At 38.2% G+C, this 14,111-nt stretch overlaps 3 protein-coding genes across 4 annotated transcripts in view; all 3 read left to right on the top strand.

The window, feature by feature from the left end:
• LOC140316501 (serum amyloid P-component-like) overlaps positions 1-5,309 on the top strand; it is a 55,376-nt gene extending 50,067 nt beyond the window's left edge. Inside the window, exons 1-5 of one of the 2 annotated variants that reach the window (XM_072394354.1) lie at positions 3,090-3,378; positions 3,602-3,656; positions 4,288-4,390; positions 4,480-4,777; positions 4,882-5,309. In XM_072394354.1, the coding sequence (XP_072250455.1) occupies positions 3,602-3,656; positions 4,288-4,390; positions 4,480-4,777; positions 4,882-5,100 (675 nt within the window). In that variant the 5' untranslated portion in view covers positions 3,090-3,378 and the 3' untranslated portion in view covers positions 5,101-5,309. Of the gene's footprint in view, positions 1-3,089; positions 3,379-3,599; positions 3,657-4,287; positions 4,391-4,479; positions 4,778-4,881 lie in introns of those variants that run through there. The other variant, XM_072394353.1, reaches the window with a different exon arrangement.
• Positions 5,310-8,682: 3,373 nt separating this feature from the next.
• LOC140315689 (C-reactive protein-like) lies at positions 8,683-10,793 on the top strand. Its single transcript, XM_072393283.1, has 5 exons — positions 8,683-8,738; positions 8,928-8,982; positions 9,260-9,362; positions 9,443-9,737; positions 10,226-10,793. The coding sequence occupies exons 2-5, from the start codon at positions 8,928-8,930 to the stop codon at positions 10,442-10,444; spliced, it is 672 nt and encodes a 223-aa protein (XP_072249384.1). The 5' UTR covers positions 8,683-8,738; the 3' UTR covers positions 10,445-10,793.
• Positions 10,794-11,292: 499 nt separating this feature from the next.
• Positions 11,293-13,287, top strand: LOC140315690 (C-reactive protein-like). Its single transcript, XM_072393284.1, has 5 exons — positions 11,293-11,359; positions 11,591-11,645; positions 12,267-12,369; positions 12,459-12,756; positions 12,861-13,287. The coding sequence occupies exons 2-5, from the start codon at positions 11,591-11,593 to the stop codon at positions 13,077-13,079; spliced, it is 675 nt and encodes a 224-aa protein (XP_072249385.1). The 5' UTR covers positions 11,293-11,359; the 3' UTR covers positions 13,080-13,287.
• The last annotated feature ends 824 nt before the right edge of the window (positions 13,288-14,111 follow it).

Below are 14,111 nucleotides of genomic sequence, written 5' to 3' on the forward strand. Positions count from 1 at the left end.
CTAATGTATGTTCTGTATGTTCTGTATTAACAGACAAACAGCAGAGCAACAAATATTTTATGCTTCAAAGATTTTCTCACCAAGATTCTCCTTTTCTTTGTAAGGGACTTGTGCAGTAGCTTCCTCTAAAGCTTCAACTTCAAAGACTTTTTTCATAAATCATGAATGGCAGGTTTGTTTGTTGTGTAGCCCTCTTCCTGTGTTATTTCTATTCATATTTGAAATATAAACATTTGAAACGTCTCCCTTTGATTTAACCTGTCAGGTAAAATGTTCATCCACATCACCACATATCGATGCAGCTCATGTGACCACATCAAAACAGAAAATAATAACCGTGAAAAGCACCACTACCATAATCATTTATTTGTCAATAATTTCAGGTCCTTTACGGACAAATCAAGAAACTATATATTTTTTTTTTTCCTGCCATACCCACAAGAGAAGTCTGTCTTTGTGGTATTCATCCAGAAAATATTGTCAGTGGCAGAAATTCTCCTGTTAGATAGATATCTGAGAGGAAGGTCTCTGCCAGATAATGTTTGTGGTAGGAAGATCTTTGTGGCAGAGAACCCAAAAGGCAAACTCACAACAGCCGGGCACATCCAATATTGCAGAACTGTTGCAGAACTGTGCAACAGAACTAAAAGCTAATCTCACACGGGAGTCAGTGTCTGCATTGTACAATATCAGTGTTATACGTCTTCAGTTCATACAGGAGCAGGATGCTCACAGCGGCTCACACGATGACTGCTAACGTCCAAATGATGCAACTCAGCTGTTTTCAGTGTGAGAGAACTACATGCACAATGTAAAGTTCACAAAGAGAATGGGCTCAACTGGATAATGCTGGATTTCAGATTGTAGCGGTGATACAATTTCTCACTGAACTCACTCTCCTCCAAGGTTCTCTGTAATTTAATGTCCATCCAGTACCATCCAGTACCAACAGCATCCAGTACCAACAGCATCCAGTGTCAACAGCAATTTATCATAATTGATTTAGTATAAAACACTTTCAGGGATATACATCTGATGTTATCTTTCACACATCATTTTTATGCATCGCCACATTTAAAGAACTAGAGAAGTTTGTGAACCTTAAACTCTGTGTTTCTGACTTGATTTGAAGTGCTCTGACCTTTGTTAAGCACACTACCAGGCCTGAAACTGCCCAGGAGCGCTCAGGGGCTGAGATACTGCACTTCAGAACTTTGGTTTCCAGCCCCGCAACACATCTTTTTTCTTTCAGACTCTTTACATATTTGTGGGCTTTTGACAACAAGTTCATGTGTATGGCTTTGCATGTGCAGGGCCCGCATGGACATTTGTTGTTATGTAGGAGAAGCGAGAGCAAAAAGTTAGCCAAACTCTCAACGCTCAATTATTATGATTTGACAGATAGGTCGATACGGAGCCAGCGTTCTTTACCAGTTGGTTCGCTGTCTTTGAGTTACTGGCTCTGATGCTTCCACCTCCCAGATGTAAAGAACAGAAATAAAAAAATGAATCTGTTCTCTCATGTAAGCAGTCTCAATGGCTGCATTTTAACCAACAGCACTCTTAAATGGCCTGGGGCTGCTTTTTCTAGGAGATAAAAGCTCATTTCAGCCTTGGGTTTGCTGTATTTTCACTGAGGTCTAAGGTTTAGGGTAGATGAGGCAAAGTAAGTCTGCCGAGGTGTCTTGCTCCCCCCCAGCCAGTCCATGCACATACAATCTGTTAATGTTACACAGTTTTCTACAGTGTTTTAGGTGTTTTTATTTGCGCCTTAGAGCATGACTGCTGTGAAACTATCAGAGAAGTGTGTTTTATTGTTCTAAATTGGGTCCTGTGATAGACTGGCGACCTGTCCAATGACAGCTGAGATAGGCTCCAGCCCCTCCGCAACCCTAAATTGGATTAAGCAGGTATAGAAAATGAATGGATGGATGGATGTTCTGAACTGCTTTCTTTTCATCATCTCAGCTCTGTCTCCTAATTCTTTGTGAGCCTCCCAAAATTATTGTCTGAATTTGAATGTTATGTTCACAAACAGTAACTACCGTTCCTGCAGTGCAACATAAAGCTAATGGATTTTAAAACCGATCACACCTGACATCCCAGCGGCAGAAAAGTGGAAATTAAATAATGGGGGAACTCAACGAGTCACACGTGTTCAGTTCTGCAAACTCCATCATCCCAAATGATAAAGGTATAATTAAAGATAAAGATATCATCTTTGTTGTTCAGGTGAGCACCAAGGTATCTGTAGTCCTCCACCACCTCCTCTTCTTCTCCCAGGATGGTCATATTGCTTTGGTCCCTCTAAAATCCACAATCATCTCCTTTATTTAGCTCATGTTCAGTATGAGGTGATTGTTTTCACATCAGTTCACAAAGCAATCCACCAGAGTACCACATAATCATCCTCTTGTCGATTCAAGACATTCTCATTCTCAACTCATCACATACTGATTCTTGATCAAGAGCCTTTCGTGTTAGTTTTCATTACATGACAAGCTGCTAACTAATAGTTATCGTTCTGCTGTGGTACGTGAGAAACTGCTGAGCCAAAGATAAACAGCAAAAAGGAAAACAAGGCTTATCAACAGGTAAGGCAAACCACATAAATATGTCAGAGGGCAAGAGGAGAGGGACACTCAACCTTGTCACTGCTATTTTTCACTTCCTTTTTTTTATCTCAACTTCCCATCTCTATTTTGACTTGTTTTATTGTACCTCTGTACTCCACTACAAACTAAAAGTAAAATGACTTGCAAAAGTATTTAAAGTTTATGAATAATTTTTATAATGTATTATTTGTTTTTGCATTGCAACCATGTTGCAGTCTGGCATGACTGAACAAATGCTTTCAGTCATGCCATAGGATTGAGTTTTGTGTTTTGAGTAGGCCCTTTTAAATGTTTCCTCTTAAACCACTCGAGCGTGTGCACAGATGGACCCTATCTGAAGATAATTAGTGGCACCAGATCTTATTTAGGAGCTGCAAAGTAAAGGGGATGAAAACATAAGCATGTCTCACTTTTAGTTTTATGTGCTTTTTTTTTTTTTTACATTAATCGCATTAAAGAGCTTTGTACTGTGAGTTATGTTTCATCTCTCACACATGCTGCTGAAAGGGTGCTGAAAACATGCCATTGGCATTTGTAATCAGGAACAAGGACAATTTCAACATGAGCATGACTGCACTGCAGATTCCGCTGATAAATGAAGAACCAAACAGCCCTGGGTTGGGGCCCTCGAAACAAGACAGAGAAAAAGAAGAGCTAGTGAATAAGGGAAGTTCATATGTAGACAGACTGAAAAGGAGAAGCAGTGAGTATAAAACAAATTCTTCGCCATTGCTGCACACAAAATCTTGTTGCGGATTTCAAGGTAAGATTTCTACATTAAATTTGGCAGGTAATTGAAAACCGTTACAATTTCAAAAGAAACAGTTTCCTGTTCACTCTTCTTCTTGCTTTTTTTTTTCACTGTTTCCACCTGTATTGTTGGCCGAAGGAGTCCAAAGCCATTCTTTTTAAAAAAAAAATGTACAGAAAAAGTATTGAAATCAAGTCAAAATGTTTTCCTTTGTGATGTTTTCTCTTTCTTTTAGATGAAGTTACTGCTTGTATTGCTGATGTTGACAGCATGTGCTGCAAGACCTGAAGGTATTTCTTTTCTTTTCTACTTAACAGTGAATACTTTTAATAAAAGATGATCGTAAGAGTACGTGTAATTTCAAGTGACTATTCTGTATTTTATAATTGTACATGTCAGAGCCAGTCCATATTCTGTTAGTTTCATTAACATTTCATATTCTTTTTAAATTAATATTTGACTTTAATTCGACGTGAGTCTTATTCTTTACCTCACACTGTCTTACCTCTCAAAACAGCGATGCTCCTTCTGATTTGTACCAGGAATTGCTCTGTCTTAACTTTTGCTAAATAGATGATATAATACTGGACAGAGGAGTAACATGACCTATACACTGACTGTAAACTGTGTTTCCATTTGTATTCGAATTTCAGCTAACATATTAGCTAGTGTTTGCTTCTTCAGTGCTTTGAGGTTTCTTTACAATCTTGAATGCCAGAGTGGCCACATGATGAGCTTACATTATGGTTCTGTGTTCACCCTGATGACTTCAAAATAAAGGTCTATCCTAAATCCATGAAGCCCTAACATGGTTACCACAAGTTAGTCATAAAGTTTGATAATACGAATGACATGGCCGGCTTCACTTCAATTGTGAAAATGATTGATACAAATAAGGTTTCCTTCTGATATTTTACTTAGATCTGTCTGGGAGGATGTTCACCTTCCCACTGCAAACAAACACAGCTCATGTGAGGCTGAACACATCGAGACAGAATTTCGAGGCTGTAACCGTCTGTCACAGGTAGCTACGAATGTGAAGGCTGCATAGAGGAACCCACTGTATCTCTGTCTGTTAGATACACTTTATAATGCAGGGTGTCATCCTTTCAGATCCTTTACAGACCTCAAAAGAGACCACATCCTTTTCTCCTTGGCCACACCCTCTAATTCCAATGGCTTCCTGGTTTTCTGGGACGACACAAACAAAGAGATGGAGCAACATGTTGGTAATAAAAAGGCTGAATTTGGAGGGCGTGACTACAAGCCAAACATGTGGCACTCTGTGTGCACCACCTGGGACTCTGAGTCTGGGCTGGTGCAGCTGTGGTTTGACGGGCAACCTTCGATTAGGAAATTCACCAGCTCTGGATTAAACATCAATGGACCTGCTATAATTATCTTAGGACAGGTAATGTTTTATGGATTTTTCCTTGTTTATTTTTGTATAGATTTAATTGTAAATTCTGCACAGTAAAGCTCTTGTTTACTGTCTCAAACTTTTGGACTCTACAGGAGCAGGATGCCCACGGTGGGGGGTTTGATGCTAAGCAGTCTTTCGTTGGTATGATGTGTGACGTCCACATGTGGGATTACACCCTTTCCCCATGTGAGATGCAGAACTATGTGGATGAACTGAACTTCACTCCAGGGAATGTGCTTAACTGGAGCGCTTTGGAATATCAGATTTTTGGCAAAGTGCTTTTAGAGAATAGATTAATGGTATGTCACTAAACTTTCAAAACCCTCCCATCAGTCCCAGAGAAGGTCATAAAGCTTATTATCTGTTTTGCAGTGTGTCCAATGTCTGCAATTTATGTGAAATAATTTTTTCATGGGTGGATGAGCGTTGCTTTTCTTAGTGTATCTTAATTCAACAATGACAGTCATTTTGGTTGTACTGAATATTTTACCTGTTGATGTCATTAAAAAGATCCACTTTGTCACATGACTGTATATCTGCTGTTAAACTGCAAGTAAACAAGTTTGAGGGGCAACAGAGAAGAGATTCTTTGATAACGAATCCAACTCACTCCTACACTGGACTTGAATGATCCAGGATCAGTCTAAATGCCTAATATTACCTTCAATGTGAGACATCTCAGTCTGATTCCTCTTCTGAGTTGTTCCCGCCGGCTGATCCGATGCTATTCAGTGGGATGCATTCACTCATAAGTGCAAGCAAACATAAACTGTTATTGCTGTATTTTCAGGTCAGGTAAAATGTTCATCCACATCACCACAAAACACTGCAGCTCACGTGACACTGACCACATCCAAACATATAATAATAATAAAAAAAACACTAACTCTAACTATGAAGAGCACCACTACCATGATAAGTTATTTGTTAATAATTTCAGGTCCTTTACAGACAAGTCCAGAAACTATATAAATTTTTTTTCCTGCCATATCCACAAGAGAAGTCTGTCTTTGTGGTATTTTTGCTAGAAAAACTTGTCCCTGGGAGAAACTCTCCTATTTGTGGTAGGAAGATCTTTGTGGCAGAGAGCCCTAAAGGCAAACGTGTCACAACAGCTGGACACACCCAATATTTCTTCTTACTTCCTCATATTAAAGAATGCTGCATGTTATTCTGAGAATGCTGTTAACTGTTCCTGTCTGTCTTTATTATTCTTTATTCTTATTCTCATTTTTCTGCATTGTTTCTCTTTTTTTCTGAATTTTTTTCACTTTTTTTGCATTTTTCTTGTATTTTCTGTAGTTTTCTGCCTTCATCTAGTTCCACATACTTTCAAATATACCTTCCAGGCCTGTTGAAACTTCAGCAACTAACATTCTGCTAAATTTTCACTTTTTGTTTTGTATTTCCCTTCTTTTCTTGTTCGCCGTCTGTTTTTTTAACCCTTCACCTTTTTTTGCTGAGACTCCTGCATTTTTTCAGCCTTTTAATCAATTCTTCAGTTCTTCCAATAGCTGGAAATCATTCCTCTATTGTCATTTCAACTTCAAATTCCATCAACCAAGACTTCAGCTACTGGTTTTCTCCTAAAATTGAAAGTTTTTCTGCTTTTTTAGCATGGTCAGCTAAACCCAATCAGCTTATCAGCATTCTCACTACTGTTTCGCAGCTTAGATTTAATCATTTTGCAGAACTGTGAAACAGAACTAAAAGCTAATCTCATATGGGAGTCCGTGTCTGAATTGTACAATATCAGTGTTATACGTCTTCAGTTCATACAGGAGCAGGATCCTCACAGCGGCGACTTGGTCGATTTTTTTTTTTTGACACAATGACTGCTAACGTCCAAATGATGCAACTCAGCCGTTTTCAGTGTGAGAGAACTACATGCACAATATAAAGTTCACAAAGAGAATGGGCTCAACTGGATAATGCTGGATTTCAGATTGTAGCGGTGATAAAATTTCTCACTAAACTTGCTCTCCTCCAAGGTCCTCTGTAAATTAATGTTCATTCAGTATTGTGTTAACAGCAATTCATCATAATTGATTTGGTATAAAACACTTTCAGGGATATACATCTGATATTATCTTTCACACATCATTTTTATGCATTAAAAATGCACATTTAAAGCAATGCTAGAGAAGTTTGTGAACCTTAAACTCTGTGTTTCTGACTTGATTTGAAGTGCTCTGACCTTTGTTAAGCACACTACCAGGCCTGAAACTGCCCAGGAGCGCTCAGGGGCTGAGATACTGCACTTCAGAACTTTGGTTTCCAGCCCCGCAACACATCTTTTTTCTTTCAGACTCTTTACATATTTGTGGGCTTTTGACAACAAGTTCATGTGTATGGCTTTGCATGTGCAGGGCCCGCATGGACATTTGTTGTTATGTAGGAGAAGCCCGCAACACATTTTTTTGCTTTCAGACTCTTTACATGTTTGTGATCATCCTCTTGTTCACTAAAGACATTCCCCATACAGCAAAATGTACATTTTTGTTGTTCAAGTGAGCACCAAGGTATCTGTACTCCTCCACCACCTCCTCTTCTTCTCCCAGGATGGTCATATTGCTTTGGTTATTCCTTGTCCTTCTAAAATCCACAATCATCTCCTTTATTTAGCTCATGTTCAGTATGAGGTGATTGTTTTCACACCAGTTTACAAAGCAATCCACCAGAGTACCACATAATCATCCTCTTGTTGACTAAAGACATTCCCCATATAGCAAAATATAATTGTACCGGATAAGGGCAGGACCTAAGACACGATTTGGTGCAAATCTGCTAATCGTGTCCACACTGGTGTCTTTATTCACAATGGACCAATACCAGCAAAGATTTGGATTACTGATCCGGAACAGATTTGGGCCGGTCACAGCCCAGTAGAGTTAAAAAAGCTATGACGTGGTTTGAATCATATCCCAGATCTGGCACATGTTCATATCCCGGATCTGTTACATGATCATATCCTGGAACTGGCACATGATCATATACCAGATCTATCACATGTTCATATCCTGGATCTGTCACATGTTCATATCCTGAATCTGGCACATGATCATATCCCAGATCTATCACATGTTCATATCCTGGATATGTCACATGTTCATATCCTGAATCTGGCACATGATCATATCCCAGATCTATCACATGTTCATATCCCGACTCTGTCACATAATCATATCCCGGATCTGGCACATGTTCATATCCCGGATCTGTCACATGTTCATATCCTGAATCTGGCACATGATCATATCCCAGATCTGTCACATGTTCATATCCCGGATCTGTCACATGTTCATATCCTGAATCTGGCACATGATCATATCCCGGATCTGGCACATGATCCAAACTACCTGTCGACATGTGGTTTAGATCTGACACAGAGCCATTATTCATATTATACATCTGTGGGAAATATGAAATCCATACACCCTTGTTTTCAAAATGATTTATTTTGTCTGTTATCACTAACAGAGGCCACCAGTAAAATCAGTTAAATGCCTAATCTGAAAGGACTTCCTTGATTCATTAGTCTTCACAATCACAGCTGGAAAAGCAGCACTACTGACCACAGATGCAGTACCTCTGTTCTGTTATTCCAGCAGTGAATGAATTGGCAGACATTAGGGTTTGATCAATTTACAGTTAATGCTGTGTTTCTTTCTTTTCAAACATTGCTGGCATTATCATTGAAAATTAAACATTTTCAACATTAACTCTATCTATCTACCATCTAGCGAGTGATTTAGAATGTCTTGTTGACATTGCTTTGGTCCATTTACATAAGCTGTAACCGAAAACCCTATGTTGTACTTTCAACACATACGTAAACAGGAGGCCACACACTGAGAGCCAATGAAGTACGGCCAACTCCATCAACAGCCAGGCTATAAAACGTCCTATCCAACACTGTAGTAGGCATCATCAGAACAAAACTTTCAAGGTAAGAGATAACGCGAATGATTGATATGTAAAGTGGAGGGAATTAGGAATTAGGAGGGAAGCTTTTCGATCTGTAATGTTTATTTTAGCAAGCTACTTTAAGTCAATGTAAATTTCTATGTGGTCTAACAGTGAAAATATAAAAAAAAATGTATTCTATATGTTTGGTATGTATTTGTCTCTGTATCAGATGAAGCTGTTGATTCTACTGGCGATGCTGACATCATGTGCTGCCCATCCTCAAAGTAAATAAAAACAATGAATTTCTTATATTAAATATAAAACATGTATGGTCAGATAGTACAAAGGAAAAAGCTCGTTTGGAGCTGGAGCTGTGGAAAATGGTGATGTAATAGCAAGTGAAATCTGACATTATGAATTTAAGTCTTATAGTCACATTTCTATAATAATTGACATATGGCAAAATCTGTGCTGGATTGGATATGTATCTTGCAGTATGTATTCTGGATATCTCTTTTAAAGATAAACTATTCAAATGTATGTGTTTTCTTTTTTTTAAAGATCTTTTGGGCAAAATGTTCACATTCCCACAAGAAACCAGCACAGCTCATGTGAGGCTCACCACATCAAGACAAAATCTAAATGCTGTGACCGTCTGTCTCAGGTAATGCTGAATTTGCTAAATGAGTTTAAAGATCATAAAAAATCATATTCAGTCACTTATTTCTTTTTTTCTTCCTAAAGGTCCTTTACTGACCTCAAAAGAGACCACTCATTATTCTCTTTGGCCACACCCTCTAAGTCTAATGACTTCCTGATATTCAAGACGAGTACGAGTGATAAGTTTGATCTCTGTGCCAGAGATGTTTCTGCAAGCTTTTATGGGCTTGAGTTTAAGCAGAACACGTGGCACTCTATTTGTGCCACTTGGGATGCGACATCTGGACTGACACAACTGTGGCTGGATGGAAAGCCTTCAAGCAGGAAACTCACCAGCCCTGGACCAATAAAGGGACCAATCATAATTGTTTTAGGACAGGTAAGTTTTTAAGCATCACATTTAGTAATGTTGCTTGTCATAATGTGACATATCTTAATGGTCTCTCTGAGAGCAAGATATGATCAATATTAACAATATCTGACTAACACAGAGCCTGTCAGTACACCCATGACTCACATTTAGCATCTTTCTTTAATCTAAATAAGAACCTAAGTGTAAAAACAATGATTTCCTACAGTATGTCATACCTACTTACCTGGGGTTATGGGTCAGACTAGTTCTTCACTACAGTGTTTTGTATATTGCTTTTACCCTTTTCAATTCTTTTTCTCTATGCTAAACTGGCTAAAGCTATCTGTCTTACGTTTTCAAATATAATAAATAATATAGCATTCATTTGGTTGGTCTTTGAAATGTGCTGTGGACTGCTCTGTTATGATTTGCTGTATGTTAAGAGTGTTTTTCAGAAAAATTTAAAGCTAAGTAAAATGTACCTAACTTTAACTTTATTGTCTGAAACTTTGCAGGAACAAGATTCCCATGGTGGTCATTTTGACATCAAGCAATCATTTGTTGGGATGACGTCCGATGTCTACATGTGGGACTACGTCCTTTCTCCCTGTGATATCCAGAACTACGTGGACGATCGAAATTTCCCCGCAGGCAATGTGCTGAACTGGAAGGAACTATCATTTCAGATTACAGGAAAGGTGCTGATCGAAGAGAAACAAAAGATGTGTTGGTGACTTTTCAATTGATGCAAAGAGAATATTGTTTTTCCGGGATTTTACAGGAAACTTTCAGGGATTGTCAAAAGTTTTGTTAAACTAAAACAAGACTGGTGGTGTTTTGCATGTTATAATAAGAAGCTTTGAAAATCATATTCATTGAGAACATTTTTTCACATTCTGATTTTTTACTGTTTGTAAAATCAAAATGTTTTTCTTCTCACTTGATTGTTACTACCTTGTGAATCTTATGACCATGTGTTGTCATTATTAACAATGAACAAGTCCTCCACCTACAGTGGATGCTGTGTAATTCTACAGATATTGCTGACATCCTAAATAAACTCTGGCTTTGATTTGTTGTTGATGTGTAAATATTTTTGTACTTATTTCCCTCACCCCCCCAGTGGTATCATATCTGTCTGCTTATGTATGTAAGGCATGATCATTGAAGTCAAAACTGGTTAAAAAACACCAGTAGCACAACAACTAGTGTAAATAATAAGTAAGATATATAATTCATGTCACAAAGTGTGGTGTAGATGTGAGGAGAGAGGACCCAAATGCAGACTATAAATGAAAAAAAAATGGATGTATTGAAATAACCTAGAACCAAAAGTGCGGCAAAGCCGGAATTCAAAAACCTTAAGAACAGACAAAAAGACCTAACTAGGACTATGAAAAATAATTTGATATGGATCAAAACAAAAAAAAACCTGAGCTGAAACAGCATAAGTGACGGTGAGGATCTGACAATGAGTGGATGACAACCAGGAGACTAAATACTATGGAGGGTGATCGGTGAGTGAGTGCAGCTGATGGCAATGAACACAAGTGAAGGGAGTGGTTTAATTTATTCAAAAAGTAGAAGCAGTGAGGATAAAACAAATTCTTCTTCATAACTGCACACAAAATCTTGTCGTGCATTTCAAGGTAAAATTTCTACATTAAATTTGGCAGGAAATTGAAAACTGTTACAATTTCAAAAGAAACAGTTTTGTGTTCACTCTTTTTCTCGCATTTTCTTTTTTACTATTTCCACCTGTATTGTTGGCTGAAGGAGTCCAAAGCCATTCTTGTTTAAATTTTTATTTATTTTTTTTACAGAAAGTATTGACATCAAGTCTAAATGTTTTCCTTTGTGATGTTTTCTCTTTCTTTTAGATGAAGTTACTGCTTGTATTGCTGATGTTGACAGCATGTGCTGCAAGACCTGAAGGTATTTCTTTTCTACTTAAGAGTGAATACTTTTCACAAAAGATGATCGTAAGAGTACGTGTAATTTAAAGTGACTATTCTGTATTTTATAATTGCATGTCAGAGCCAGTGCATATTCTGTTAGTTTCGTTAACATTATCTTTTTTTAAATTAATATTCTACTTTAATTTGACGTGAGTCTTATTCTTTACCTCACACTGTCTTACCTCTCAAAACAGCAATGCTCCTTCTGATTTGTACCAGGAATTGCTCTGTCTTAACTTTTGCTAAATAGATGATATAATACTGGACAGAGGAGTAACATGATTTATACACTGACTGTAAACTGTGTTTCCATTTGTATTTGTATTTCAGTTAACATATTAGCTAGTGTTTGCTTCTTCAGTGCTTTGAGGTTTCTTTACAATCTTGAATGCCAGAGTGGCCACATGATGAGCTTACATTATGGTTCTGTGTTCACCCTGATGACTTCAAAATAAAGGTCTATCCTAAATCCATGAAGCCCTAACATGGTTACCACAAGTTGGTCATAAAGTTTGATAATGCGAATGATATGGCCGGCTTCAATTCAATTGTGAAAATGATTGCTACAAATAAGGTTTCCTTCTGATATTTTACTTAGATCTGTCTGGGAGGATGTTCACCTTCCCACTGCAAACAAACACAGCTCATGTGAGGCTGAACACATCGAGACAGAATTTCGAGGCTGTAACCGTCTGTCACAGGTAGCTACGAATGTGAAGGCTGCATAGAGGAACCCACTGTATCTCTGTCTGTTAGATACACTTTATAATGCAGGGTGTCATCCTTTCAGATCCTTTACAGATCTCAAAAGAGACCACATCCTTTTCTCCTTGGCCACACCCTCTAATTCCAATGGCTTCCTGGTTTTCTGGGATGACACAAACAAAGAGATGGAGCAACATGTTAGTGATAAAAAGGCTGAATTTGGAGGGCGTGACTACAAGCCAAACATGTGGCACTCTGTGTGCACCACCTGGGACTCTGAGTCTGGGCTGGTGCAGCTGTGGTTTGACGGGCAACCTTCGATTAGGAAATTCACCAGCTCTGGATTAAACATCAAAGGACCTGCTATAATTATCTTAGGACAGGTAATGTTTTATGGATTTTTCCTTGTTTATTTTTGTATAGATTTAATTGTAAATTCTACACAGTAAAGCTCTTGTTTACTGTCTCAAACTTTTGGACTCTACAGGAGCAGGATGCCCACGGTGGGGGGTTTGATGCTAAGCAGTCTTTCGTTGGTATGATGTGTGACGTCCACATGTGGGATTACACCCTTTCCCCATGTGAGATCCAGAGATATGTGAATGAACATAACTTCACTCCAGGGAATGTGCTTAACTGGAACGCTTTGGAATATCAGATTTTTGGCAAAGTGCTTTTAGAGAATAGATTAATGGTATGTCACTAAACTTTCAAAACCCTTCCATCAGTCCCAGAGAAGGTCATAAAGCTTATTTTCTATTTTGCAGTGTGTCCAATGTCTGCAATTTATGTGAAATCATTTTTCATGGGTGGATGAGCGTTGCTTTTCTTAGTGTATCTTAATTCAACAATGACAGTAATTTTGGTTGTACTGAATATTTTACCTGTTGATGTCATTAAAAAGATCCACTTTGTCACATGACTGTATTTCTGCTGTTGAACTCAAAACCATGTAACAGACTGCAGCCACAAGTACAATAAAGCAGTACTATTATGATTTGCATGTTCAGCAGCAGCAGTTTGGCAGGAGGAGTACTGCAAGTAAACAAGTTCAAGGGGCAACAGGGAAGAGATTCTTTGATAACAACTCCAACTCACTCCAAGACTTGACTTGAATGATCCAGGAACTTATCACTTAAAAAAAGTCTGCCGGTGAAATCAGTTAAATGCCTAAAGACTTCCTTGATTCATTAGTCTTCACAATCACAGCTGCAAAAGCAGCACTACTGACCACAGATGCAGTACCTCTGTTCTGTTATTCCAGCAGTGAATGAATTGGCAGACATTAGGGTTTGATCAATTTACAGTTAATGCTGTGTTTCTTTCTTGTCAAACGTATTTAAAATGAAAAATGTTATCAACTTAAACTCTGTTTCTCAGTTCCTGTCCTCATGACCCACTGCCCTGCATGTTCACGTGTCCCTCCTCCACCACACCTGATTCGACTAATCAGCTCGTCATCAAGCTCTGCAGTGGCCATATAAGGAGCTATTCATCTAGCTAGTGAGCTAGAATGTCTACATCGAATGCTACTATTATTGCAAAATGTTAGTCTGGATATTTCAGTGATGACCAAAAAAGAGAATCTATTGTTTGTCTGACTTTCCAGGTTAAAATAAACAAAACTCCTCCTTTCTCACCTTTAGAGTCAGTTAACTCTGTTATCAGATGTAACTGTGATTACATCTACATAAGCTGTAACCTAAATCTCTATGTTATACTTTCTAAATGTACGTAG

Source organism: Leuresthes tenuis, unplaced genomic scaffold, assembly GCF_036924035.1.
Source record: "Leuresthes tenuis unplaced genomic scaffold, fLeuTen1.0.hap1 SCAF_10, whole genome shotgun sequence".
Taxonomy (NCBI): domain Eukaryota; kingdom Metazoa; phylum Chordata; class Actinopteri; order Atheriniformes; family Atherinopsidae; genus Leuresthes; species Leuresthes tenuis.